At 44.1% G+C, this 25,739-nt stretch overlaps 1 protein-coding gene across 2 annotated transcripts in view; it reads right to left on the reverse strand.

Annotated features, from left to right (window-relative positions):
• LOC146832943 (uncharacterized) overlaps positions 1–25,739 on the reverse strand; it is an 85,577-nt gene that overhangs the window by 34,777 nt on the left and 25,061 nt on the right. For both annotated transcript variants that reach the window (XM_085600431.1, XM_085600432.1), the window contains exons 2-4: positions 12,466–12,673; positions 12,047–12,182; positions 6,217–6,677 (exon numbers count right to left, since the gene is read on the reverse strand). In XM_085600431.1, the coding sequence (XP_085456557.1) occupies positions 6,217–6,677; positions 12,047–12,182; positions 12,466–12,673 (805 nt within the window). The remainder of the gene's footprint in view (positions 1–6,216; positions 6,678–12,046; positions 12,183–12,465; positions 12,674–25,739) is intronic.

Below are 25,739 nucleotides of genomic sequence, written 5' to 3' on the forward strand. Positions count from 1 at the left end.
TAAAGTTTAATTTTGTTTTATATATATGCCAAGCTGTATTGAGGAATGAGTGGGTGTATAAGTGTCTGTATGGAGGATTTAGTAGGTACGTGACTGTATAACTGAGTGATTAAATGTGTCTTACTGAATGCATGGGTTAGTGACTAAACTGTGTGAAAGTCTGTATCAGTCGGTCTGTTGTGTAAGCTGCTGCATGGGTTGGTGAGTAGCTGCATGAGTGTCTATATGGGTTATTGATTGCTTGCCTGAGTATTTGTATGGCTGCCTGAGTGTGTGGGTGGGAGGGGTGTGACTATGCATAGATGTGTGAGTGGTTGATTCACTGGGTGTATGTGTTCAAGAGTGCATGTAGAAACAGCTGTATGGGTGTGTGTGTGTATGGGTGTGTTGGTGAGTGAATGGATGTCTCAGTGGTACATGTGCAATAACTACATATGTAAAAGGCAGTATATGCGAGTGATGGTGTATATAAATAACTACATGTGAGAGTCAGTAAATGTGAGTGGCTGCATGGATGAGTGTATTTGTATCAGTGATTCTATAACAGAGTAATTATGTGTTAGTATCTGTATGAATAAGTGAGGTTGTGTCTGTATAACTGTATAGGTGAGTAAATGGAAGTATGATTGATTCTTTGTATGACTAAGTGTGTGAGTAACTCTGGATATGTGGCAGTGTGTGTGTGTCTGTATAGGTGTATCAGTGCATTTGATAGAGTTGTATTGATGAGTGACTGCATCTATGAGTGACTGTATGGGTGAATGATTGGATGTGTGTAGGTCTAGGAAACAGTCAGTGCATATTTAGTAACTGGTATTGATGTGTCTATTTTGTCAAAAATGGTAGTCTGTATTTTAGAGTGGGTGTATCAAAGGTTATATTCAGGTGTGAGGAGGTGCATCAGATGTCATCAGTGATGTCATAAGTGAGGTCACTGACCATGTCATGAATGATGTAATATGTGACGTCATCAGCAGTGCATTGCGGTGGTGCGACATAGTTGGCTGAACTAACTAGAACGCCGGAATTTCTATGGTTATGTATGAGTGAAATGTCCAACAGTTTCCTGCCGCTAAAGCGGCGATAATTTTAACACCGTTCCTTGATAATATGGCCCTCAGTATGTAATGTTAGGATGTAGGGCTGTCATGAGGGGAACCATGCGGAGTTTGTACACGGTGCTGGATTAGACGGTTGCTTTGCTGTCTGCTCCTGTTGGTGGTTGTTTCAGGTGTCTTGTTTTCTTGTAATAAATCTACTTATTGGATTCACTGCTGTCTGCCTCTTCACTACATACATTTGGCGACGAGTGGGAGAAGGCAAAAAGAAGGCACCACTCAACAATATTTCAAAATTGCTTGCTTTGTGCTGAAGACCAGTTTTGTTCGTGTAGCCGTTTCTACTCATGCCAGGGTCGTCGGCTCATTGAACTATGTCATCTGACTTCTGATAGGATTTATATTTTTATATTTTGAGCTTCCTCATTACATGCTGGTCGCTGTACTACACGTGTGTAAGTAGTGTTAGTATGCGTTTATACTAACAAATGCATCATGGTAGTAGGGAGGGTGACCTCTCAGGCGCAGCTCCGACAATGTCCCGGGGTGTGCATTCGCTGGACATGTGTTAGCTATTAGAGGGTGGTGCATGGCTTCCACCCTGTGATAGCAAATACTTGTTCGACTACTTGAAGCGAGAGGAGGAAAACCTCGTATCGCTGTACTAGAGGGGATGCGGATGGTAAAAATGGAGAGAAAAGAACAAAAAAAAAAAGCGGGGTCTCACCAGTTCTTTTAAATGAGGCCCCTGGTGTAGTGGGTAATATTCCGTGGCCAATCCAATTATTATATTGCGGGGTCTCTGTAGGACTGGGGATCTTAATGTCACATGTAAATTAGGCGCGGAAGGGAAGAGCGATGTTTTGCAGCCTAGGGGAGCGCCACCTTCCCGGGTATTGTTTACTAATTGTTCGGGGGGGGGGGGGGGGGGGTTCAAGGCCAACTGAAGTCCAGGGATCGCCACACTCCGGGTCTTTATTTAAATATGCAGGGTGGGCCTCGGCAGTCCCTGAAGCCTCGGTGGTCCTAGGCAGTGCCTTATTTGTTCTGTAATCAAACGGGCAGTACTTATGGGGTTATAAAGTGATACACTCATAGAACTCTTGCAGTTGTACAATTACCCAGGCTTCATTTGTCTAATAGTCAGTTAGATTATGTTTGGTAGGTGCACTCTAATATTAAAGAATGTTGTCCTTAAAATCTCCTATAAACAGACGATTTTTACAATAAACAATAGACAAGTGTCATCAGAAAAAGAAGACCTATACACTCAGTTGTTTATTTCATAAAATAAGTAACCTTTATTAAAACAGAAATAAATAAAAATGTAACTTTAATAGAACAGTATAATAAAAAAAAACGTGGGTTGGACTCCAGTGGAAGCAGCGTAGGAAACCTGCAAGACAAAAATGAAACATAAGTATGTGTGCTATGTGGAAGAGGTAAAGAAAGGTAGTCCGAATGAAAGGACCATAGTGAGAATGGAACGGAGGGGGGAGTGGGTGGAAGGGAGAAGGGGAGGGAGAGTCAAAAGAAGAGAGGGAGGAGGAGACAGAGCGTTGGCCTATTGCACCCAGCCCTTAGTGTTTACCCTCCGTCACCCGTTTGTCAAGGACGCTGGGGTCTGCGAGAAAGAGTGTGGTTCAGCAAGTCCTTAAAATTAAATACATGAGGCCAGAGATTATGGGCCATATTATGAAGGAAGGGCGATAACATTATCGCCGCTTTAGCGGCAGGAAACTGCCGCTAAAGCGGCGATAAGGGGTTTATAATATGCCCTTGTGAATTCCCTTAGAAGCCCAGGTTCTGGTGTGAACCTGGGCTTCTATGGGAATTGACAAGGGCATATCATCAACCCCTTATCGTTGCTTTAGCGGCAGTTTCCGGTCTCTAAAGTGGTGATAATGTTATCGCCGTTGTTTGATAATATAGTCCTACATTATTAGCTATGGGAAAATTGCTTACATGCACCTGTGCACCCAGGGTGCTGCACCACAACCCCTTCCCCCACACTGTGCTCAATTGTAGGTCTTGCACACTGCGGCTTCACTGCTCACCTGCCACCACTGGTGTGTCCCACGACGTGTTGGTGCAAGTTCCTAGTCCGGGGTATGTTTGTCCGATAGACCAGGTCTCCGTTCAGGGACGGTGTCTTGATACCACGATGGAAGGAGTCAAAATGCCAGGGCATCATTGCGGGGTCAGCTCCCGCTCTGCCCATCTTGTGGCAATCAGTAGAATGTCTGAAAAGGGAGAAATAATTTTATGGTGGAAACGTCTGGAGGTAAATGAAGGTTTATTTCAAGCTTCATTGAAAATAGGAGTTGAGTGCATCCTTCGTTTTTGAAGTACGATCTACCAACTGTTAGTGGTAATCGTTGTTCAAAGAGGAGTTGGAGTGCACGAGAATACACAAGGTTAAATAATATGTTATGCCAACGTTCACATACAAAGGAACAGAGCGCATGCTAGAAGCATAATGTGCGCATGTAATGCAGTGGCGGGAGCCTGTGTGCATGTACACTTAGTAAGGAGCTCACTACTGTGTCCTAAAAGCCAACGCCATGTGTCTGTAGGGCAGCGCTGCCCGCTGGCTCAGGCCTACAGTACGGTCCAGCAGGTCCTTAAAATTAGACCGATGTGACTGAATGAGGTCCGAGATCGCATCCTCACGCACAGCAACATCGCTTTTTTGCATGTGCGCACTCAGGGTGATGCACCCCACCCCTCCCGCAGAACCGCCCTCAACAGGTGTCTGTAGGACAGCGCTGCCCGTAGGTTCAGGCCAACCTTATGGTATAGCAGGTCTTTAAAATGAGACAGAGATGTGACTGAATGAGGTCAAAGATCGCATCATAACACATTGCAATATCGCTTATTCACACGTGCGCAGTCTGGCTGATGCATCCCATCCCTCCCGCAGCACCGCGCTGAAGAGGTGTCTGTAGGGCAGCGCTGCCCGCTGGCTCAGGCCTACAGTACAGTCCAGCAGGTCTTTAAAATGAGACAGATGTGACTGAATGAGGTCAAAGATCACATCATAACACATGGCAATATCGTTTGTTCAGACCTGGGCAGCTAGGCTGAAGCACCCCCACCCCTCTCGCCGCAGTGCGCTCAATTGGAGGCCCTGTGCACCCAGGCCGCTCTGCTTACCTGCTGTCATTGTTGTGTGAGCAAACACTACGGGCAGCAGTGCTCACAATTCAGATGGAGTGTTGATTGCAGGAGAGTGTACACCTCATGGATCCCTTTCATAGACGACAGGCAGTAGGGCTCACAATTTAGAGCCTGTGTTGATTGCCAGGATGGAGTACATCTCATGGATCCATTTTTTTTATTTTATTGCGCATTGTGATATGCGAGGTGGATGCGGCAAATCATTTGAGGTAGTGTGGAAGAGGGACGTGTGGCGTCGTGGTTATCCTATTTATACGTACGCAAAGTGGGCTGGGCTTGCGTATGCCAGGCCAGCGTAGGGGTGTGAATAATTATTCCAGGGACTTGGGCGTTGTTCAGTTCCTGCCTGGCCAGGAAGTGTACTTATGTGTGTTTCTTTTGTAGTTTTGACCTCGCAGAGTATGCAATTTAGATTAGTGTAGCATGTGTCGGGAGGGCGGAAACTATCGTTAATGAGATGGCATGTGCTCTAGGATGTGCAGTCTGCCCGTAGCTGATGATGCTCCTTAGAGCCAGCAATAACCAGGCCGAAAGGCAGCACAATAATGTGCAGACACACACACCAGGGGCATCGTGTAACACATTTGTTTTTTGATGGAACGTTTCAGATGCATGGCAATCACACGTGGAAGGCTAATGTACATAGAATGAATATGGATCAAGATGATCGTTGCATATTGTGTGTAGTATAGGATGTGTATACAGGAAAACACTTTAAGAAAGCTTTATCAGCAGAAGAGGTGTCTCTCAAACACTGCAGAGAGAATGAGTAAAATGGGTGGGGTCGTACAATTGTTACAATGGGAAATGTTATGAACCAATCAATTGCTTTTTTTAAGGTCAAATTGGCAATCGCGCACAGAGCGCGCAAGGAGTCCGCACCCGACGCGGTTTTGAAAAAATATATTTATCATAATATAAGTTTATTACAGTTAGAAATATATAAATATTTAAAATAATTTAGATTTTCACGTGCTCTCATATACTGTTTAAAGTTATTTAGATATACTTTTGAGACCAAAAAAACCCAAAAGGAATGGCGTACCCGGCGCGATACTATACTTCTGACGTAACAGGGTCTGGCAGCATGTACTCGTCGAATACGCAACGCGCAGCGGGCGCGACCTCATACGTACATGACGTAACGCGTGGCTTGGTACTGCGTACCCGTCGGATGCCAAAGTAGTACCTGGGGTGACTTCATGCGTATATGATGTTATGTGGGACGCGGTGCCACGAACTCGGATACGAAATGCGCATCATTTACGAGTTTAGCAATATGGCGGATAGGATTCGTGTGGTGATGGAGCTTGGTACGCTACTGGTATGGGAGTGCAGTTTTCTCCCCCCCCAAAACAATATATACATATTTTTGGGGGAAGATATAAAACATTACATGATTTTTAAAGTGAAAAACAAGAAGCATAACAGAGTTCCAAACTATAATAGAAAAAATATAGGTTTTTATAAATATTACGATATTAAATTAATATTTAAAAAACCTTTGAAAATCACTTAAAAAAAACATAGGTTTTACAGACGTTATAGTTGGGAATGAGCATTTAAAAAACCTTTGAAATTCACTAAAAAAATAAAATAAAATCATGTTTCAGGGACGTTATAGTTAGTTGAACATTTGACTCATAAAACAGGAGAAATTCGCCGGTTATAGTTAGTTGAGCTAACTATAACTCACGCGCTCGCAATGCACTGCTGATGATGTCACATATTACATCACTCATGACATGGTCAGTGACATCACTCAAGACATCAGTCATGACATGGTCAGTGACATCACTCAAGACATCAGTCATGACATGGTCAGTGACATCACTCATGACATCACTCATGTGTAACGCTGTACAGGAGGAAGGCTCAGATCCAAGGTTCCTTTGAACTCTGCAGTCATTCTCCCATGCATTCTCACCTTTCATTGCTTAATACCTTTCCTGACGCCACAATGGGAGTCCCAGCTCACCTGCAGTAGATGTTGCTGTTGGCATATGAGCTCCCGACTAGCAGCAATCTCCTGCCTCAGGGCTTCCATCTCTGGACTCTCCGCCACCTTCCTTCGGTTCTCCTTGATCTCCTGCCTCAATGCAGCCAATTCTTGGTCCCGGCTCTCTCCAGTCAGCCGGTTCTTCTCCATCTCCTGTCTTAGCTCTTCCAGCTCAAATGTCCGCATCTTTACAATATGGCGGTCCACTGCAGCCTCTTGTCTCAGCTCCTCCAGCTCCAGGTCACGAGTCACAGCCAGCTTTTTGCTCTCTGTGATCTCCCGTCGAAGCTCCTGCAGCTCCTGGTCCTGACTCTTGCTGCTTCGCCACCGGCCACCCACCTTCAGCTTCATCTCCTCCTTGACTTTTGCAAGTTCCTTGTCATGGTCTGTGACGCTGTTCACCAGGTCCCGCTCACGCTTGTGCCCCACTGAGCGAGAACCTGCTCAATAAAAGCAAAGGAATAGGCTTTAATAGAAAGAAGGATGTGGGTGAGAGATACAAGAATATAAGAGAAAAGGAACCTGGCATGGGACACCTACAAGAAAGGTCAGAGTAGAACATGAGACATTAATAAGAAGGAACTAAGAACCATATTACTAACCCAATGAACAACAAACCATTAAACTTTCAAACACAATGCGAAGCTTAGAACGGAGGACATACTAATAGAATACCAAACCTTGAACAGAGGACACTAAAGAACTCTAGGAACTAAAGTGCATACCATTGTTAAGCACATAATGATGGTAAGAGGAACATAACATAAGTCTTTCTTCTACTCTTCCCAGTCAGTGCCCTTTGTTCTTTGCTTCTCTAACCCCAAAGACCCTACAAAAAACGAAGGAAACTGGACCTAGGAAAGTGTGAGGGGCAATAGAGACGTACTCCTGTAACCTCAACCTCATTAAGAAAAAGGCCATAAATACGAACCAGGTGAGGTAAACACTAGAAAGTGAAACCTAGACCCGACAGATATTAGGAGAAGCCAAAAAAGGGGTGTATAAACATAATGGGGAACTTCTAACATGCCTACTCGGTTAGAGAAGGAAACTGGAAGAGGAGATCTATTTTGACTGAGTACTGGAGAAAGTGGGTGAACTCAAAAGGATATGTGAATGTGCAATTGAGAGCAGTAATAAAACCCAGTAGGAAAAGAAACTGGCTTTAATATGCATCATGCACAAAATGTGCAAGGAAATCTTGTGCCAGGTCTCTTTATAACCTGCTGCTTGGTTTGGGGCATAAGGAGGTCACAGACAGAAGAAAGAGAAAGAGGCTAGTTGCACAGAATATGTCTTGCATGCCTGTGTTTACATGCTTTAGCACATTAATACTTCAAGTATTGGCAAAGCCAATGGGTCTTCCTGAAGTGATATGCCCTATAGGCGGACTTGGGTCCCACAATGACTACACTAGAGCACTGAAGCTTTAGTTCAGTTATGAGGCCTAACAAGGCATAAACCTGTTGGGGTTGCTTCTGTTCACAAAGGGGAAAGGACTTATCAGTTTGACAGGACCGTTCCTATTGAAGCCGGGTCAAGTCCGATGAGCATATGGTTGATCTTTCTGTAGTGGCACAACAAGCCCAAATGCACTGGAATAGGGCCCAGAGTAGGAACCACTGGCTGATTGACACAGCAGGATCTCATGACTCTCCCCCACCCCCCCGCATTCCCCGTCCGTGTGTCTCCTGGAATGACACGCTCCCCTGCTGCCGCAAATCTGCAGCCACAGCCCTCACTTTTTCCTTTGGTTGCAGCCCCCGGGAGCCGCACAGGTTAGAGAGCTTGGTTTTTCACTCAACTCTAGTTGTGTTCCAGGTTTAGGTACTCTGTGGTGGCTCTGGTGGAACAATGAGGGCGGTGGAGGTAAGGACATCTTGATGTTCTGTGACTATGGTTGCTGGAGTGTGGCAGGTTTTTGATGGTTTATTGGACCAGTTTGAATGAAAGATATGGGTAGACCCTCAAACCCCCTTTTACCTTTGGGTCATAAATGTTGAGGGCCTACTGCAATTAGGAATTTCTGCCTCGGAGTGGACCACCGCACACAGCTGCTAGTGGGTTGAGCAAAATGAGGGATTTGCATGCAAGGATTGAGTCAACAAATACGTTAAAGAAAAAACTTCAAATCCCAGAATGCAACTTGCTGCTGCCTAACAAGTCTTTTTCAAATGTATAGACCAAATGCAGTGCATTTTCAAGTCCATTTTCGCTAACATGACTGAATCTTCATAGGAAGCTTACATACATTTCCCTCCTCGTTTTTCACAAAGACTGTATTAAACCTCTCCACCCATACACATCAATGAGTAACCAGAGTGTATTTAGGAGACTGCTTAATCTACTCTGGTTTTAAACTGTGCTCAGAAAGTATGCAGCACTCGTTTTTTGCCTTGAAAAGAGATTAGTTTAAATGCCCAAAAAGCAGTATAGGTTGCTTCAAAATTGTCCCTTACCAGAAAAGTAGAATCTGGAATCTAGGATGTGTGGATTATGCCAGTCTGTATCCAAGGAAACTACGAATAGAGACGCACATCCCTGCCACAGCAGTCTGGGCTTAATGTCACTTAGGTCATATGTTTTCATATGGGTTGTTGAATCTGTTGCTGTGATTGGTAGCTAGGACTAGTACTTCTATAGGACTAAGGGCCTAGGGTTGAAGTTCTGATTGGCTTTTTGCTACTAGGGCTATGGATTTCTATTGCTCTTGAGGATTAGGGCTTTGGCTTGGATTGGCTGTCAGGGCTCCTACCTCTTGTCCATCCCCTCTTACGTACTACAAACTCTTCTCCAAAACACATCACCCCCCTGTACTATTCAAATACCATTCACCAGCAGTACTGCACATCCAAATATTTCACAGAAAACCACTACATCAATATCTCCTCTCACTAATCCACAAAAAACAAAACATCTCAAATATATTATTCCTTACAAATATTCCCGTACTATGTAATCATGTGTCTATATATTTATTATTGTAGTCCTATTGTACAAGAAAATGACTCTTGAACGCTTTACTCTGATCGACCATCACCCTACACATCTATGTATCCTCCATCTTCAATCTCTCATCCCAAACCCTTTCTTCTTCTACGATCTCCAAAATAACCCTTCCTAGACTCCTCCCTCTACACCTCCTGGCTCACCCCAAACATCAGTTTGCCACGATGATCTTTCAAACAACCCTACTAAAACCTCTCTCATGGCTCATCCTAACACTCATTTTTCTACTCTGATTCTCTTTATTCCCAATGCCTTTCTACAAGCTCTTCCCTCCTCCATCTCTGCTTTACTCATCCCAGACCTCAACTTACTACTATGATCACCTAATTAACACTTCTGGTGTTCTCCCCTCGTCTATCCCTCCAACAGTACCCTTCTCTCCATAGACCCTCGCATGCATTTCATTTGCTTAACAGCGCTAATCATACCAGTGTACGGTGTCGGAACACTTTACATCACATACACATTATACAGAGACAATGAATCATACAAGTGTGTAAATCAGTCTATAGGAAAAGTCACAAGACAACGACGAGTACAAGGTGTAGGAATCACGTATCAGATACTGGTGGGCAGCATGGTTTAAGAATGTTTGGTCTGGAGAAGTACGAACTCTGTATTTAAAAATGTACCACAGTGGTTGGCTTAATAAGAATTTATTTCTGCTCAATCGAACTCTTAACATTAGGATAGTGAAAGACTGGGGGGAAAAAAAAAAAAAACATTGTCCAACCTATACCATGCAGTTTGCTTGCAGCTCTTTGATGGCTGTCCATAGGTCACGGTGCTATATTAGGATCGTAACTTATGAACTGCAAGTAACAAAAGGATCTATGCGACAAAAGTAGTAAACCCACTGAGCTAGTCACAGAAAATACAGTTCTGTGATCTGCATGGTACACGCTCTTTGCAGCAGGCATATTAACCCTCTCTGCTACTTTATGATGGAGAACTGCCACTAGACAAACTCCAGTCTCTCCAGCAGGACCTATAAGTACCAGAGTTATCTTGACATTATTATTGTTGCCTGAAAACTGTCCGACATACAAGGAACGTTGCAGAGGGTGCTTTTAAACCAGGAGATATTTCTCAACGCAGCGTCGGGTGCGACTGCACTGGTCGCATCAACCCAGAGCCGGCCCTAGTCAGCATAACACATGGTCTAGGAATGAAGACTCCTCGCCGCAAGCCCCCCAACGTAAAGCCGACCAATGAGACTGGTCAGAGGAATCCTAGGGATAAGGTGCCAAGTATTCATAATTGAGCAAGGAGACTGACTCAGCAATATGAACCATTAGAACTTGATTCAGTTACTTAAGTTGGCTATTTTTAAGAGGAAACTAGGTTCGCATAAAAATGGATGAACATGAGTTAGGAATGCCACATCCATCATCTTAAGACAGTGGAACAAACTGAACCAACAGAACGAAACCTTGCTGACAGGGTTTCAACTGTAACAAAACGATGAATGGTCCATACGTGCATCATCCACATACAAGAAAACATATGCTGCAAGAGGTTTTACAACTTGGTACATGGAGGCCATGTAGACAGTTATCTGCCCACGAAAGGGATTTATTGGTTTGAACATAAATCAAATATTAGAATGAGAAACAGCAAAGAAGGACTCAGACTCCCAACGAAGAAATTTACTTTACTTGTTTCGCACAAGTACAGTCAACAGTGAAAGCAGCAGAAACTACAACTAACATCAGAAAGACTGAATGGAAGGGGGGGGGGGGGTGGTTCCCGTTTCCTGCAACAAAGGTTTGTATTCCTAATGGAAGAGGACCCCTACAGAAGGGGAGATGTTACACTCTACTCAGAAACACCTGTGAATTTGTTCCTATTTGCCAGGTTTTAATGTTTGTGGATAGTAAGCTATGAATATCTTATCAATTCGTATCATAGAAAGGGGGTCTAGGAGATAAATAAAACATGGTTTTAATTTATTTAGTAGAAAGCAATAAAAATGTGATTTGTGTCTAAAAAGCATAATGCTTGAAATTCACGGAGAATAAAGTATTGACTCAAAACAACTATGAAGGAAAATTGCGTCACAAATATTAAGTTACAATTAAAGAGAACTGATTATGAAACAACTATGGCAGGTGTTTGTTTAATGCTTTAAATTAACATGAGCCTTACGCTCAGGAAGGTGTGCAGGAGGGAGCATTCTCCCAATGTAAAAACACTAGTCGGTGCTGGACTATCGCCAACAGGATGGCCTCAAGTGAAGGGTTAGTTAAAGGTGGTAAACGAGGCTGCAAAGAGGGTTGTCTGTTGGATATTTTTGTAAAGCGACCAATAGGACTTGAAGTTAAACTTTTGTGGCAAACCAAAAACGCCCCTGACACTGGAAAACAAGGTAAGTAAGCAGTGAGAAAATCCAAATGTCAGGTCTCCAAAGAGGGGATTTCACAGGTTACTACGACAAGCGAAATCGTGAAATAAGTCTGTTAGTAAATGAGGTCTTCCCTTTTAAGCAGAAGATATTAAATTCCTCGATCAAATTCACAAGTTCAGATCTGTGATCAAGGACATAGTGGAGAAGGGTCTGGTTTCTCTAACTTTCAAATAGCTTTGGTGGCTCTTGCTTTCCAGTGGTAAATTAATGTATTGACTAATATTGTCCAATAAATTCAGATTGGTTCTGGACCAAAAGAATAGGGTCTCAAAGGACACGGCCATGATGGGACACACAAGCGAGTATTATCAGAAAATCATACACCAACTGAAGAGATTGGGGGGAGGGGGGGGGGAGAATGCACAGATGTTGGCAATGCGTCGATGCTCCTACCTTGTCCACGTAGCTTTTCAATGTGTCTCCTCAGTTTGCGCCACTGGCTTTGGATGTTGCTTGTTGCCTGCTCCTGAGCACACTCAGTCGTCTTCTCTTCAGCTCGAAGTTTTTGACTGCTGGAGTCCAAGGAAGCCTGGTGAGATAGAGAAGGATCTAGTTTGTCTTCAGAGATGCATTTTATAGGAAAGTGGGACAAGACAGGAATGCAAATCGAGAAGGTACAAGGTATGAAGCAGGCGAACAGTGTAGATGGCATGGCATGAGGGGCTTCAATCACAAGACATGAGGTGAGGAGCTGCAGCATGTTACAAGTCACAGGAAGTTAGGAGCCACAGGTATTCTCTTTAATGTGCATGTGTACTCAATATTATGCGAGACCTAGAGTGCCCTAGCTAGAGAAGGCCAGCACAACTTACTCCTCGACTGTCTTGACTCATGCTGAGGCTGTAGCACTGGGAATCCTGGCTGATGGTGTGGCGGCTTGGACTGAGCCGACGGTACAGGCTCTCCACCTCAACTATCATTCGATCCCGGTCCTGCCTCAGTTCAATGTTCTCGAGCATCAGCTCCAGCATCTGCTTCTCCAGGTCCACAAGGGTGCGGAAGACGTCATCCTCTTCTTTCCTGCCCAACAAAACAGACATGGTGATTCAGCATGGAAGAGCAGGAATCTAAAAACCATCAGGTGATGCTTATTCAGAGGTTGGCCAGTCATGCCCAAGTCGGCCTTTTAAGCAGTCTTCCCTCCTAAAACACTTGCATTTAATGCCCTCATCTTCATATTTCTCATTTCAGCTGCCTCCCATTGTGGCGGAGTCACACTGCTTAGCAAGTGACCTAGGACTAAATGTATACCGGCAACTATCTAAATGACTGGGTTGCAGGACCTCATTTTAGTAGATCCTTCTGGAGCAAGCACCGCAAACCTTTTCTTGGCAAAAATCTTTATTGTATTTTATACTTTGTTGATGCAATCGACAAATTGAACACATATGGCATACAGTAACTTCACATTGTGGCAGAGGAAGTCAGTCCGACAGTTGCATGCGACCAATCAGCCACCGGACACATGGCTATTGGGGGATCTCCACCTCCACCCCCCCACCTACCGACCGACCGACCGACCGAACCCCACGTGCGGATGGGCCAGAAATGCCTGGCCCATTAGAGATAGAACATTGTCAACAGAGGGCCCAAGAGCACAGTGTGTGTGTGGTGTGGGTGTGGGTGTGTGTGTTCGTTCAGAGAACAATCCAGTAGAATACCAGCTCCATCGAATATTTGAGATCCAACACCTGGCTACCTAGCTTGCTAACCGAAGTGAGGGGTCTGGTGGCAATGGCCAAGTGGCATGAAACTGAACTACATATTGCCTACCAGGGTTAGGAAGCTAGGTGATCAAAGCGGACAGTCGTCTGCCCTGGCCTCAAGTTGTTGCAGGTAGGTGTCCTGACGTTCCAATGGATCCAGCCCATCCCCCCCTTGTGCACAGTCGTTTGTGGACTAGTAGCTCGACAGACTCCCTGTGGAGCAGGTCTGCACGCCAACGTTTCAGTGGGGGTGCCATGGCCGACTTCCAGGCTATAGAGATGCAACATTTAGCCAAAATTAGTGCCAAATTCTGAAATCTCAACAGACCCTTGTTTTTTTGTTTATGTGCCCTGTATCAAACAAGTACCTGAGTGGGTCTAGCAGAAGCAAACTACTCATCACTTTCGATACCACTTGCGACACCTGTTCCCAAAAGGGATGGATCTGCGTACAGAACCCCACCACGTGAAGGAGGGCCGCCTCAGCGGGCCTGCATCTTGGACGTGTGTTAGGAGCATCGGGGAACATCTTGCTAATCCTGGGTGGGCTGAGATATACACGGTGCAGACGTGAAATTGGATTCGGCGAAACCGTGCGTTTCATGTTCCCGGCTTGACTGATTGCAAGCTTTGGTCCTGCTATTTGCCTGTGAGGTCAGAGCAGAACGCCAACTTCCAATCTCGTAGTTGCTCACATTCTGCAACTGGTCTGCTCCACAAAGTAGAGTATAAGTGTGTGATGGTCCTCAGGATGTTAACCCATCCCTCTCCCCATCAAGGTCGTCTCAAGAGGTGCCCCCATGGGAGGCTGCTCGAAGTCAGACCCTCAGGTCTTGTGCATTATGTCCTGTAGTACTAAATACAGTAATAACTGCTCCGGTCCCAGCCCATGGTCAACGCCAAAACATCATAGGCACAGAAACCCTCCTCAGTCACTATATTCACCCAAATTATGAGTCCCGCCGCTATCCAGTCACTGACAGGATGCGTGGTACTCAAGCCTGCGATTCTGGTACAGCCCAAATCGGGAGACTGGGCACATAGAGCGTACGGCGATGCCCATCTCCTGTGTATGGTTTTCAGACAAAACACCATCCGCCTCAGAACACTATCAGTGCCCTGAGGAGGTGTGTTGTCAAAGAGCCTATGTAACAATGGTCTTCCTGCCAGCTCATCCAGAATGCCAGTGCTTTTCCGAGATGGCTCTGCTGCGAGCCACCGCATCGGCCACTGAAGTTCTGCTGCAGCATAGTAGAATTTGCAATCAGTGGCACAGAGGCCACCTTGATCTAAAGGGGCAAATCGTTTATGAAGAGCAACTCATCTCCTGCCATTTGCCCCAAATCAGATCTGTCAACACCCGTTGTAGATCTAGGAAGGCCTTGCGAATAATAAATGGTAGGGACGCAAAGAAATAGAGAAGTCTTGGTAGGACCAACATTTTGGCAATAGTGACTCTGCCCATAGGGGGACATGGGTAGTTTGGTCCAGAAGTGGGGGGGGGGGGGCGGGGAGTGGCGCACCACAGTCACCCAGCACTGGAAGCTTACCATTGTTTAGCCAAACACCCTAACCCTCATGTGGTAGATTGAGGGGAACCTATGAATGACTTGGGAGAACCCGGCACCAAGGAGCACCACCCCTATCCCTTGCTGCCATCTGACTCCCAAAGTGACATGAAACCGAGACGGACTGTGTTCCTGGGTGGATCTCAGGAATGGAAGAAATCCACCCCATTCGTAAACTGAAGCAGTAAATGTTCAGAAGTAGTTTGAAGTTTACAGGTCGTTAAGGGAAAACATGAACATTTTAACTCAAAGTAATTTTTAGTGCATTTATTCGTGGTTTGGGTACTTCTACATGAGCATTTGGTAGGTACACCTAATAAGAATAGACTATTTCTATAGTGGTTTACAAGTTTGTCCATTAGAGTCTCTTACCTTTGCACTCTGGGATGCAGTAAGCCTTTGTACCTTTCAAAGATGGAGGATGATGCAAATGACTACATCGACCTTATTGGGTGGCTATGTCCAGCTGCCATGCATGAGAGGATAAACAAGAGTTCCTCTAGTGGCTTAATGTCAATTGGACCCAATTCCAGCTAGGAATATAGGAAGAAGGGGGAGGGAATATTTTACCTTGCTCGAAGTACATCAGGGGAGATACTTGACAAAGGGAGAAAGCAGGGACAAAAAAGAACCTACAAGAATGAAATAAACGGGCGGAGAATGATTGCTGATGGAAGAAAAAGGCACGTGGTGTAATCAAGACTACACAGCTTTGGTATTCGGCAACTTCAGCATTCGGCGACGCAGCATGCACAGAGAAATCTTGGTACCAACACTTCTTAAATTACAAATTAACACTGAAATTTGACAGTAGTAATGTACGGACCCTGAATCTTTCCATGGCTTCATTCCAGATCACTCTTGCCCCATTACCTTGCACCCTTTTTGTTTCCTCTCCTCTTCTTCTATAGAACTTGGACCAATTACTAATAAGGTGTGCCTAAGGGAGGAATGCCCAAAAGGGCCATGACCCTCAATACATCCAAACAACCCACAAACATGTGCCCTTATTCCGGAGTTCTGCAAAGACCATGAGGAGATAGGTAGGCTTTATAAAACTCCTGATGACAGAAAAAACTAGAAGTGTGTTTCAGAACATATTTATACACTTGCGTAATTGACTGGGGTAAGCTTCATTTACTGAACCGGTGCCCAAGCTGGCTTCTGCCCAGGTATGAAGGTCTAGTTATGATTCTTTATTCAAAGTCCACTGTGATATCCAATCCGAAGTGACAAGGTCTAATGGACCACGTTATCTCTTGTCTCCAGTCATCAACTCGTGCTTCTCGCTGATGACAGAAAATTCAAGCATTTCCCAAATGTCACATGGCCTTACGAGTGCAGTTTGTTAAGGAGCCATTTAAAAATAACATTATGTACCATAAACCAGGTATCCACATCTCTAGCATAGCCAAAGAAACCAATTTATATCAGTAAAGTAGTAAACAGGAGTGTCCAAAGTAGGCCAAGACTAATACCAGATTTTCCAGGTATCCACATAGGATAGGACACATTTACATACACAAAAAATCAAATGGAAATCATTTACATAGTGTTTATCCTGACATTGTCAGATTCTGCACCTACTTTTGCCTTAAGCCATGCCAAATCCATTAACACACACAGCTTCAAAACTAAAAGACGCATCATCCTTCAGTCTAATAAGTAAAAAAGCCAATATATGTGTCACTCCATAATTAAATACAATATACATCAAAGTTATACTTCACATCATAAAATTTATTCAAACTAATCTCAAATCCAAGGCATTTGATAATGTGATAACTGCAGACATTGGTCTAGCAGTAACAAACACTACTAGACATTTGCCTTAGGATGGCTTGTCAATTTATGATCACAATTTTAAAATTACCAAAATTGATTGCATTAACTTTATTCCACAAAAAGAATTCTATTATCAGTTTATGAAAATCACAAAGGACTGTTTGTATTTTTAATCAAACACCACCAAAAACAGATATTTATTAATTGCATTCAACAAGCAACCAAGAATACCAAGAGGAAAATCCTCTCTCTCAATTATACATATAACATTCTTGTAGTGGTCAATAAATAATGTATGCACATCAAATTCGTTTAAGCATTAAAAACATCAATGCTCACAATTACAAATTGTAAATCAATATAGGATCACATTTACAGTAATGTCTCACAGCTGAAACCTCAGAATCATGCTACAGTGACCAGAATCCCTTACAGATCTCTTTTAAATAGTCAATTTTAATCTTACTATATACCATGCAATCTATTTAATAAAAAAACAAATTAAAGTGCCAAACATGTAATCTTTTTTTCATTACAGAGGTTTTCCATTATGAACATTAGCAAAATTGCCAACAAAGAGCTTATCAAATTACCATAAAAGTAAAGCTCTCCATTGCGAACACTGAATATAAAAAGGCAGAAAAATCAAACGAAGTATTGACTCATAATGCTTAGCAGACCAAATGGAAAAAATGAAAGCAACATGCTATAAAGAAGAATATTATAGTCAAAATGATCTTGGAAAATTTAGCCAGACACCATGAATCACTATTCAAAAAGAAATTATGAAACTAGCAGAATATTTATTTGAACCACATGCTCCACCAACATCAATAAAGTGTAAAGCAAGCACATTGTAACCAAGAATCTAATTCAGGCAGGCAGTTCCATTGCAAAAAGTAGAACTCTTCACTAACACTTTAATACCAAGTGATATGCTCCCCTTCAGTAATGCTAAATGAATACAATAATAACAAATCTACATAAAATTGCTTCTCTTTACACAATCTAAAATGGTTATGCGTTCAAAAAATTGAGCCCGTTATTCCATAGCATTTTAAGAATATTACTACTAATAGTGTCTATATATAAAATTGCAACAATATATGCTAATCCAGGTCTATACATTCACTAGTTTTTTGAAAGCTACAAATATAACAAAATGAAAATGTACACACAATATGCATATGTCTGTTTTATTCTTTTTAAGAACAGACCAAAACTAGTTATTAATAGATAAGCAGACCTGCTAAAATAAACTATGGAGAGAGGCTACAAATTTCAACTTTAAAAACAGGAGATTTTGTAAAGATTATCCATGTCAGCATTCATGATTACAATGGAAATAGAAATATTAAAATCAACAAACCACAGCTAACCTCAGGTAAGGATAACACTTAAACATTTCTTTATTTATGACAGTTACATTAACACAAGTGGTCAAGACAGAAAATTATCAATCTATAGATATTAAAAATTGCATCATGCCATTTGACATGAACATTATCATTTATCCAACTGTGGAATGTTTAGAGGATTCATGGATACAAAATGTTTGTATATCTCATGAAGGAATATTTTTTGCAATGGATATATTGCGAACATTTTTTTGTGTGTAAATTTATTTCTTGTTTTAATACATGTAAATCACAAAAATGAAAACATTTCATAGCAGAAATCATCATACATAGTGGAATATAAAATAGGATCATTGGTATCTTCACACAAAGGAGAATATAATCTATAGTACATTGAGCTGGGGTATGAATTCAGTACCTCATTCTTACATTCTGAACACTTCTTGCATATCAAGGCAAAGGCACCTATTGGACAACAAAAACATCAATCACTGCGCTATGCATAGAGATCCACAGAGATACCCTGTAGTGTCGCGGGGATTACGATGCAACTCTGAATGGGCGGCAAGTTGTAGCACACATCATAGTGGGTACAATAAAATATGAGTATGTAGATCAAGCAATAAAATCGGCAAGATTGCCCTGCATGGAGCACTGTTCTGCAAATGTGAGGACTTTCACTGCGTCATCTCCTCCAGAGTGTCAGGCGGTGATGCTGCCGGACGTGCGAGGAGGTAGCCCTGTAAGCGACTCCAGATATTCCTTGGCTGCGAGGCACGTGGTAATGTTTCAGTGTACAGAATCAACTGGTCCTGGCAATATATCAAGTCGTCAAGCCATTCCTTGAATTTTGGTGCTCGCCCCCTTCCCCACCTGCAAGCCAATCTACGCTTAGCCAACAAGAGTGCAATGACTATATATTTGCGCGATGCCTTGGGAATTTGTTTGGTATAGCCTAACAATGCCGTTTGAGGCGTGCGTTCTAAGGTAAAGGAAACCATCTGGTCTAGGGCATTGAGGACTTCGGTCCAATATTCACTCACTCTGGGCCAATCCCAGGCCAAGTGTAAAGAAATCGGCTCCTGGGCAGCCGCATCTCGCGCAATTATCTGTGGTACTTAGGTTAAATCTGAACATTTTAGCAGGGGTGTGATATAGGCGTTGCAAGAATTTGTAATGCGTAACCTAGCACTTGCAGTTATTTGCTCCATTTGAAGGCAGCAGTATGTCCACTGATCATCTGTTATGTCATACCCCAGGTCCAGGGCCCACTTCGTTCGAGATTAGCAGGGAGGCTCCACACGTTGCGTTCGTATAGCAGGATAGAATATGGAGACTAGGTGCCCTGGTGAGGCAGCGCGGAGCAGCGTGTGTAAGGTAGCAAAGGTGGGAGGTTCCTGAGGAAATTCTGGCGTGATGGACCTTATACCTTGGCGGAGCCGGACATAGAGGAAAACATCTAGCGAGGAGGGTTGTAACCCTTGAAAAAATTGCTCAGAGGTGCGGAATTTCCCATCGTGATAGAGATCCCCCCCCTCCCCAAGTGCAAATTTTGGCTCACTCACAGAGTCTAAGGAATCCAGTTTCTCGCAGTAGGGGCATGCATGGATGATAAGAGCGGGAGAAGCGGTGAGTACAGCATTGGGCCCTGAAGGAGAGTCAGAACGCAGTGCCAAGCATCCACCGTACATGGGCCCACATCAGCAGCAAGTTGGGGGGTGGGGTGGGGGGGGGGGGGGGGGGGGAGTTCCTTAGGTGGGAGGGTAGTGTTATATCGAGTTGGATGGGGAATGAATCTGATTGGACAGAAAAGCAGAGGCTCCCATGGGGCATGGACCAGGCACCGCTATGAGGCGACAGTTGTGTTACTTTGCTTAACTGTCTATATATGCCGCCCGGCCCCCGGGATGTGGGCTAAATGGCTGTGTGAATTGCTAAACCGAGGGGTGTGCTCGGAGATTGTAGGGGGGTGCCGGTTGCCCCGATGGTTATTTTGCTGAAAATGTTGCAATAAAAAACATGTTTTAGTAAAAAAAAAAGCATCCACCGTACATATGATCGTGGTAGGCGCGGAGTCACGTGCAGGGAAGCGAGTTCAGCATGCCTTCCAGTGGGATGGGGTCCGCTAGCCAGTGCTCTGCTGCAACTTGTGGCATACATCTCGGGGGATGGAACCAGTAAAAGGCATAATGGGCCTGCGCACATGTGTAATACAACTCGAAATCTGGTATATCAAAAAAAAAAAACCCTTGGCATATGGCTGCGTAAGAACTTTCCACTGTATCCGTGGCTGTTTGCCCCCCCCCCCCATATCAGTCGTATCATGTCTGACCGAAGTGTCTGGAAAAAGTGCAGACCTGGATAGTATGGGATGTTTAAGAAGAGAGAGGAGTTGTGGAAGGACCACCATTTTAACCAGGGAAGCCCGCCCCGCCATGGATAACGGCAAGGAAATCCATCTATTAACATGGTCTGTGATACGATTCATAGCAGTGCCATAGTTGAGCTGCGTCAGCTCGTCCCTGTCTCTAGATATTACAACCCCGAGGTAGCGCAGGTCAGAGTCGCACCATTCCAGTGGAAAGTCTAAGGGGAAATTGAGAGGCTGCAGGTGTTAAAGGAAATAACTGCGACTTTCCCCAAGTTAATATATTACGAACATCAAAAAAAAAAAAAAATGTCACTTTGTACTAGTAGTTTCAGATATCTCACTTCGCTATCCTCTTGTTTTGGTAACTCGTGCTTGTAGCCAACATCATTGCTACCTGCTTTGAGATCAATCACCTTGCATAAAAGCTGTGCCTGAGCAACAACCAGAAAATGACATTTGAAAGGGAACCACCCCAAACTGCTTCCAGAACCTTAGACAATGGATCGGCATCCTCCGTCTGGAAAAGGAGCATAAAAGGGTGGTCCAAAGCACCCTACTTTTTTCCAGTTCCAAGTTCTTCTTGATCTATGAAGGGAGTGCTCTGCAGAGGACTCTAAGAGCTACTCTATGACCAGGGCTTGTGTCTGCATCACAACTAGTCTTCCAGAGGTGTGGAGCCATCACTTGAAATTTGCAACCTGTTGAAGAAGCGGAGGTTCTGCCCAAGAACTAGATGTCTGCCTGCTTAGATAAGGAAGGAGACTGCCTCGTCATGTAGAAGAGACTCTCCCGGAAGAAAAGCTCAGCAGGTTTTGATATGTAGAACACCCGGAAGTAGCTGAATGCATTCAAGGAGCAAAACCTGTATTGACCAGAGTTGTAATGGGTCCCCTGATCCACCAATATGGTTCTTGTCGTGGGCTGCATGTAGGAGTAGCCATTAAAATATCATGCGGTTTGACATTCTGGTGCAGCATCTCGAGGTGCTCTTCTGTGAGGAGCCACTTGCACCAGTCTGGAGGCCGTACCTGTCCAAGACAGATGTCTGCCAAGCAGGCCTGTCGTGCAGTTAAATACAGGCGACAAAGGAGAGAGACCACTGTCTGCAGCACCCTATAACTGATGCAGTACTCAGATTGCAGACTGCACAGTCCAGTGCCACTGATCCACAACTCCATTGAGCAGGTAACATTGGACTGAACTCATATGGACTACAACTGCCCAATTTTCACAAAGGTGAAACCTGCTGCTAGAATGCTAACCTTTACCAGTTCAAACTCTGTGGGCATAAACACTATTGAACTGACCTACGAACTATCCATTGGGGGTAACGATGGTCAGATGCACCTTTGCCTAATCAAGCCCTATACCTATACATACCCTCTCGTATGTTACCATTGACATTGAGGACTTCCATGACAGTGGGGGGGGGATAAGCGAACCATAGAGGGCACAGGGTGAGGTTGCAACCTTGAGCTATCCTTGGCATGTGTAGTAGTTTGTTTTGCTGTGAGATTAAAGCGCTTTCCGACTTAAGATACACTGGGCTGGACAAGAAGACATTGTTTATTGGTTTATGAATCTCTAACTCAGACGCTCCCTGCATGAAAAGCCTGAGACTGCTAGCCCTCACTACCTTCACAGTCCAGTATAGAAAGGATTGTACTTGGCCCAGTTTGCTGAGCCATAGGACTACGGTCCCCAGTGGCAAACTACATCAACCACCACGGTCGTGGCCCAGTAGCCCATTGACTGCCATGTGGCCTCCCAAACAGGGTCTGACAATGTCCAAAATGCTCCTATTATACAAGTCTTGCATTTGTGTGTAAATTGACAGCCCTTTTTGTTACCACTGGCTAATAAATGCAAGGTTTGATTCAGCAATGATTTCTAGGAAGCACATCCTTCAACTATTTGGCGTGGAAGTGCCAGTATCTCAGAGGAACAAATATATGAATTGATGAAGCACGCCCACTGTTGGAGCTATAGATTTCAGCATTTGCTATTAGAAGACATATGGATTTGTTGAAGTTCATGCACATGATGCCAGACGTGGCAGGCTTGGGAGTCATGCATGCCTGTAGATTAGGTGGCCCTTCCTATGTTGGGAGAGAACGCAGGTAAATGAACATATGAGAGGCTGGGGGAGCCATATACTTAGAAAATTGTTTACATTTGATTCACATACATAATGGGTGAGATCCTCCAATTCATAGTTCACAACTCTTCGCCGACAGGAGGTGGCCAACAAGAATATCCTATGGTTTTGGGATGCAGGGCCCGTTTTCCTGCACTGAAGATTCGGTTACGGCTTGTTATCAGACCGATTTCTTATTCTCCAGTCACCCGAGGAACTAAATGGGGTTAAGCTGAAACTGAGCTGACAGACTGCAGCATTTTGAAGGCGTCCATTTGAGAGGACTGTATTACTTGCAGGGCTTAATTTACCTTCAAAGGTGGTAAAAGGAGGCAGCAGGTAGTAGTTTATGGCAATGGCACAATTGTGGCTGAAATTTTAGGTGTTCGTTTGCTGTCGAAATATGGTTGCGCCACTGCCATCAGACAATAGTTACCAAAGCTCTTCTTACAAAGTTTTATACAGCGCAAACTTGACCTGAAGTTATCGGGTATCAGAGCGCTTTACTTGAGCACCCGTTACGTTACACAAGGACACATTCATTTTTGTTAGGCACGGGGAGATTAGGTGATTTGCCCAGAATCACAGGATGTTGAGCGTCAGTGCAGAGACTCGAACCCGCTTCCTCAGATTTGAGGTCAACCATCCTAGCCGTTAGACCACATCCTCTCACCCATGTCACGTGTCATCAATTAAAGCGAGTACCGGCTCTCAAGCATCCCCTACATTTGCAGATTAACTCATTGAGGATTATTTGCATTTCTTTCAGGCAAACAGGCGCCCTGTCTAGAAGGCTTGTTTAGCTGAATGCCCAGCTCGGATTTCACAGCACAGGTGACACTCTGAATGAAACTTTAGCTGAAGAATTGAAACAAATTGAATTAAATATTCTGGGATGGTTGTCTTTATATAAAAAGTGGGAGAACGTTTTTTCATAAATCAAAAAAGTCCCAATTAATAAATAAATATTAAGAAGCATCGTCTCGCATTTTATTTGACAAAGAAAGCAGAGGTTAGCTTGTTTCTCCTTCTGGGCCATAAATCATTACAGCATTATACATTGTGGCCTCGGTTCTTGGGCAAACAGCCGGATTCTCCCCGATCGTCCAGCAGAGATAGGCAGGTCCCAGACCCAGCTCTCGCTGTGCTGCTGCATCGCTCTTGCACTGTCTTCCACTTGCTTCTTCCCCATTTTCTGAGCATCTCTTTACTTTTCCCTCATTAGGTCGAGCCTAGCGCAGCGCTTGCGCTGCTCTATGGGGAGGCTTCTTGTAAGCACTCCAAACTTCACACAGACTTCTCTGTGGGATTTAGTTAACTCCCACAGATTTCATTGGCCATAGAGTGACTTTCAAAAAATGAAAGCACGCAAATGGCCGAAGGCGTGCGTTTGTCCCACCTTTTGTTTGAAATGTTCCCTCCCATGGCCTTTGGGCCTCGGGAGCGAGCAGCAGCGCACGTATTGTCGCAGCTGCATTCCTTACATTCTTTGAAGTGCGCGCACACCACTCGCGGTCTTCTAATACCGGGCGGCACAAAATGCTTTTGGGTGGTGTTTCAGCATATCGTGGAGTAAAGCAATGAAATTGGATACTAGATTCGTATCTCTCTCCCCCATACACACATGCTTGGCACTGTCACGTTCATGCACTCTCGGGCGCTCCCGCACTCACAAATGAATATTTGTTTATCATGAGGCATGAATATGGAGTAGTGTACGCCTTCGACAGCAGTGAATTCTGCTGGGTGCATTTGGACTTCACATTACACTGTACGATTACCTACTACATACACGCTCCTCTGCAGTCGACAGATTTTGGCGTTTGCAAATATATGAAATTACTGCACATCACTAAACGGGTTGACCAGTTGTCAAGAAGTTTATCGGAAACCGAACGTGAAACGTCCACTTAAGCACATGCGCTTAGCTGTGCATAGAGTGCACGGATTGTGAACCAGGCTCAGGTGGTCTCCGAAAGTGTCTCGCTTTGCGTGCGCATATATGCATTTAGGAGTTTACATGGTGCTGCAAGTCATCAAGACAACGTAGGATCGCGGGAGCAGAGGTAGTGAAAGCTCTTACAGCATGAGGGATCCAAAGCATAGGGTGAACCAGGCAGTCTGAAATCACTCATCATGACGGTGTTACACTACTAAACAAGCACAGTGGCTATTACTAACAAAGTCTTCTCAGGACCTGGCTTATAAGAGTTTTTTGTTTGCAGTTTTCTCTAGCGCGAACTAGACCCAAAGGTATTTTAGCGCTTTACATGAGCACCAGTTACATTACACAAGGACACATTAATGTTTGTAGTAGGCATGGTGAGATCAAGTGATTTACCCAGAACCACAAGATGTTGCACCGATGCGTTCCCCAGGGTAAAAGCCGGCAGCTCTGGCCATTACGCCACATCCTCTCTACATGTAAGGTCGCTGTAATTTATGTAGTATTCCGCCGCAATAGTGAATTTTAAGCCATTTATCATTTCTGCGGCAGACTGGCACAGAAACTCAGCCCACGCCTCTAGCGTAGATTAGAAGTCCACACAGCGAGCAAAGATGTGCTTTCTGTGGTTCTAGACTTCAGGGCCTCGTTAATCACATCCTTATCACGTCATTACGACCTTGACATGTTGACCTGTGTGCAGTGTCCTGGTTACACAGGCATTTACTGAGTGATATATTATAATGACACGCTACACTAGGTGGCATGGCTACATCACAAACCGGTAGGTGCCTACTCACACGCAGTTGCATCTTTGCCAAAGACACTCATTACTACAAAGAAGGACGCATTGACAAAATCAAGAGGCCTGGCTTTTTTTGATTGTGAAAAGCTTGTGTGTTGTACGCAGATTACATTGTGTAAGGTAGCCGTGTGCACAGAACAGTTTTGTAAAAGAGGCTGTGTGATTAACATCGAAAGAATAGGAGATGTTGCTTGGTAAGAGTTGTAAAAAGGGACTTTTTTTTTTGAGAGTGAAGCATGTTTAGTGGAAGAGCAAAAAAACAAGCACTGGTATAGCCAATAGGTCTCGCCTTTGGGGCCTTATAAGTGTTTAGCCATGCAACAGTTGATGTTGTTGCACCAAGGCTATAGTGCTGCATAACTAAATACTTATAAGGTCCCAAAAGCGAGACCTATTGGCTATGCCAATGCT

The sequence above is a fragment of the Triturus cristatus genome, chromosome 4_2 (assembly GCF_964204655.1).
Source record: "Triturus cristatus chromosome 4_2, aTriCri1.1, whole genome shotgun sequence".
NCBI lineage: Eukaryota > Metazoa > Chordata > Amphibia > Caudata > Salamandridae > Triturus > Triturus cristatus.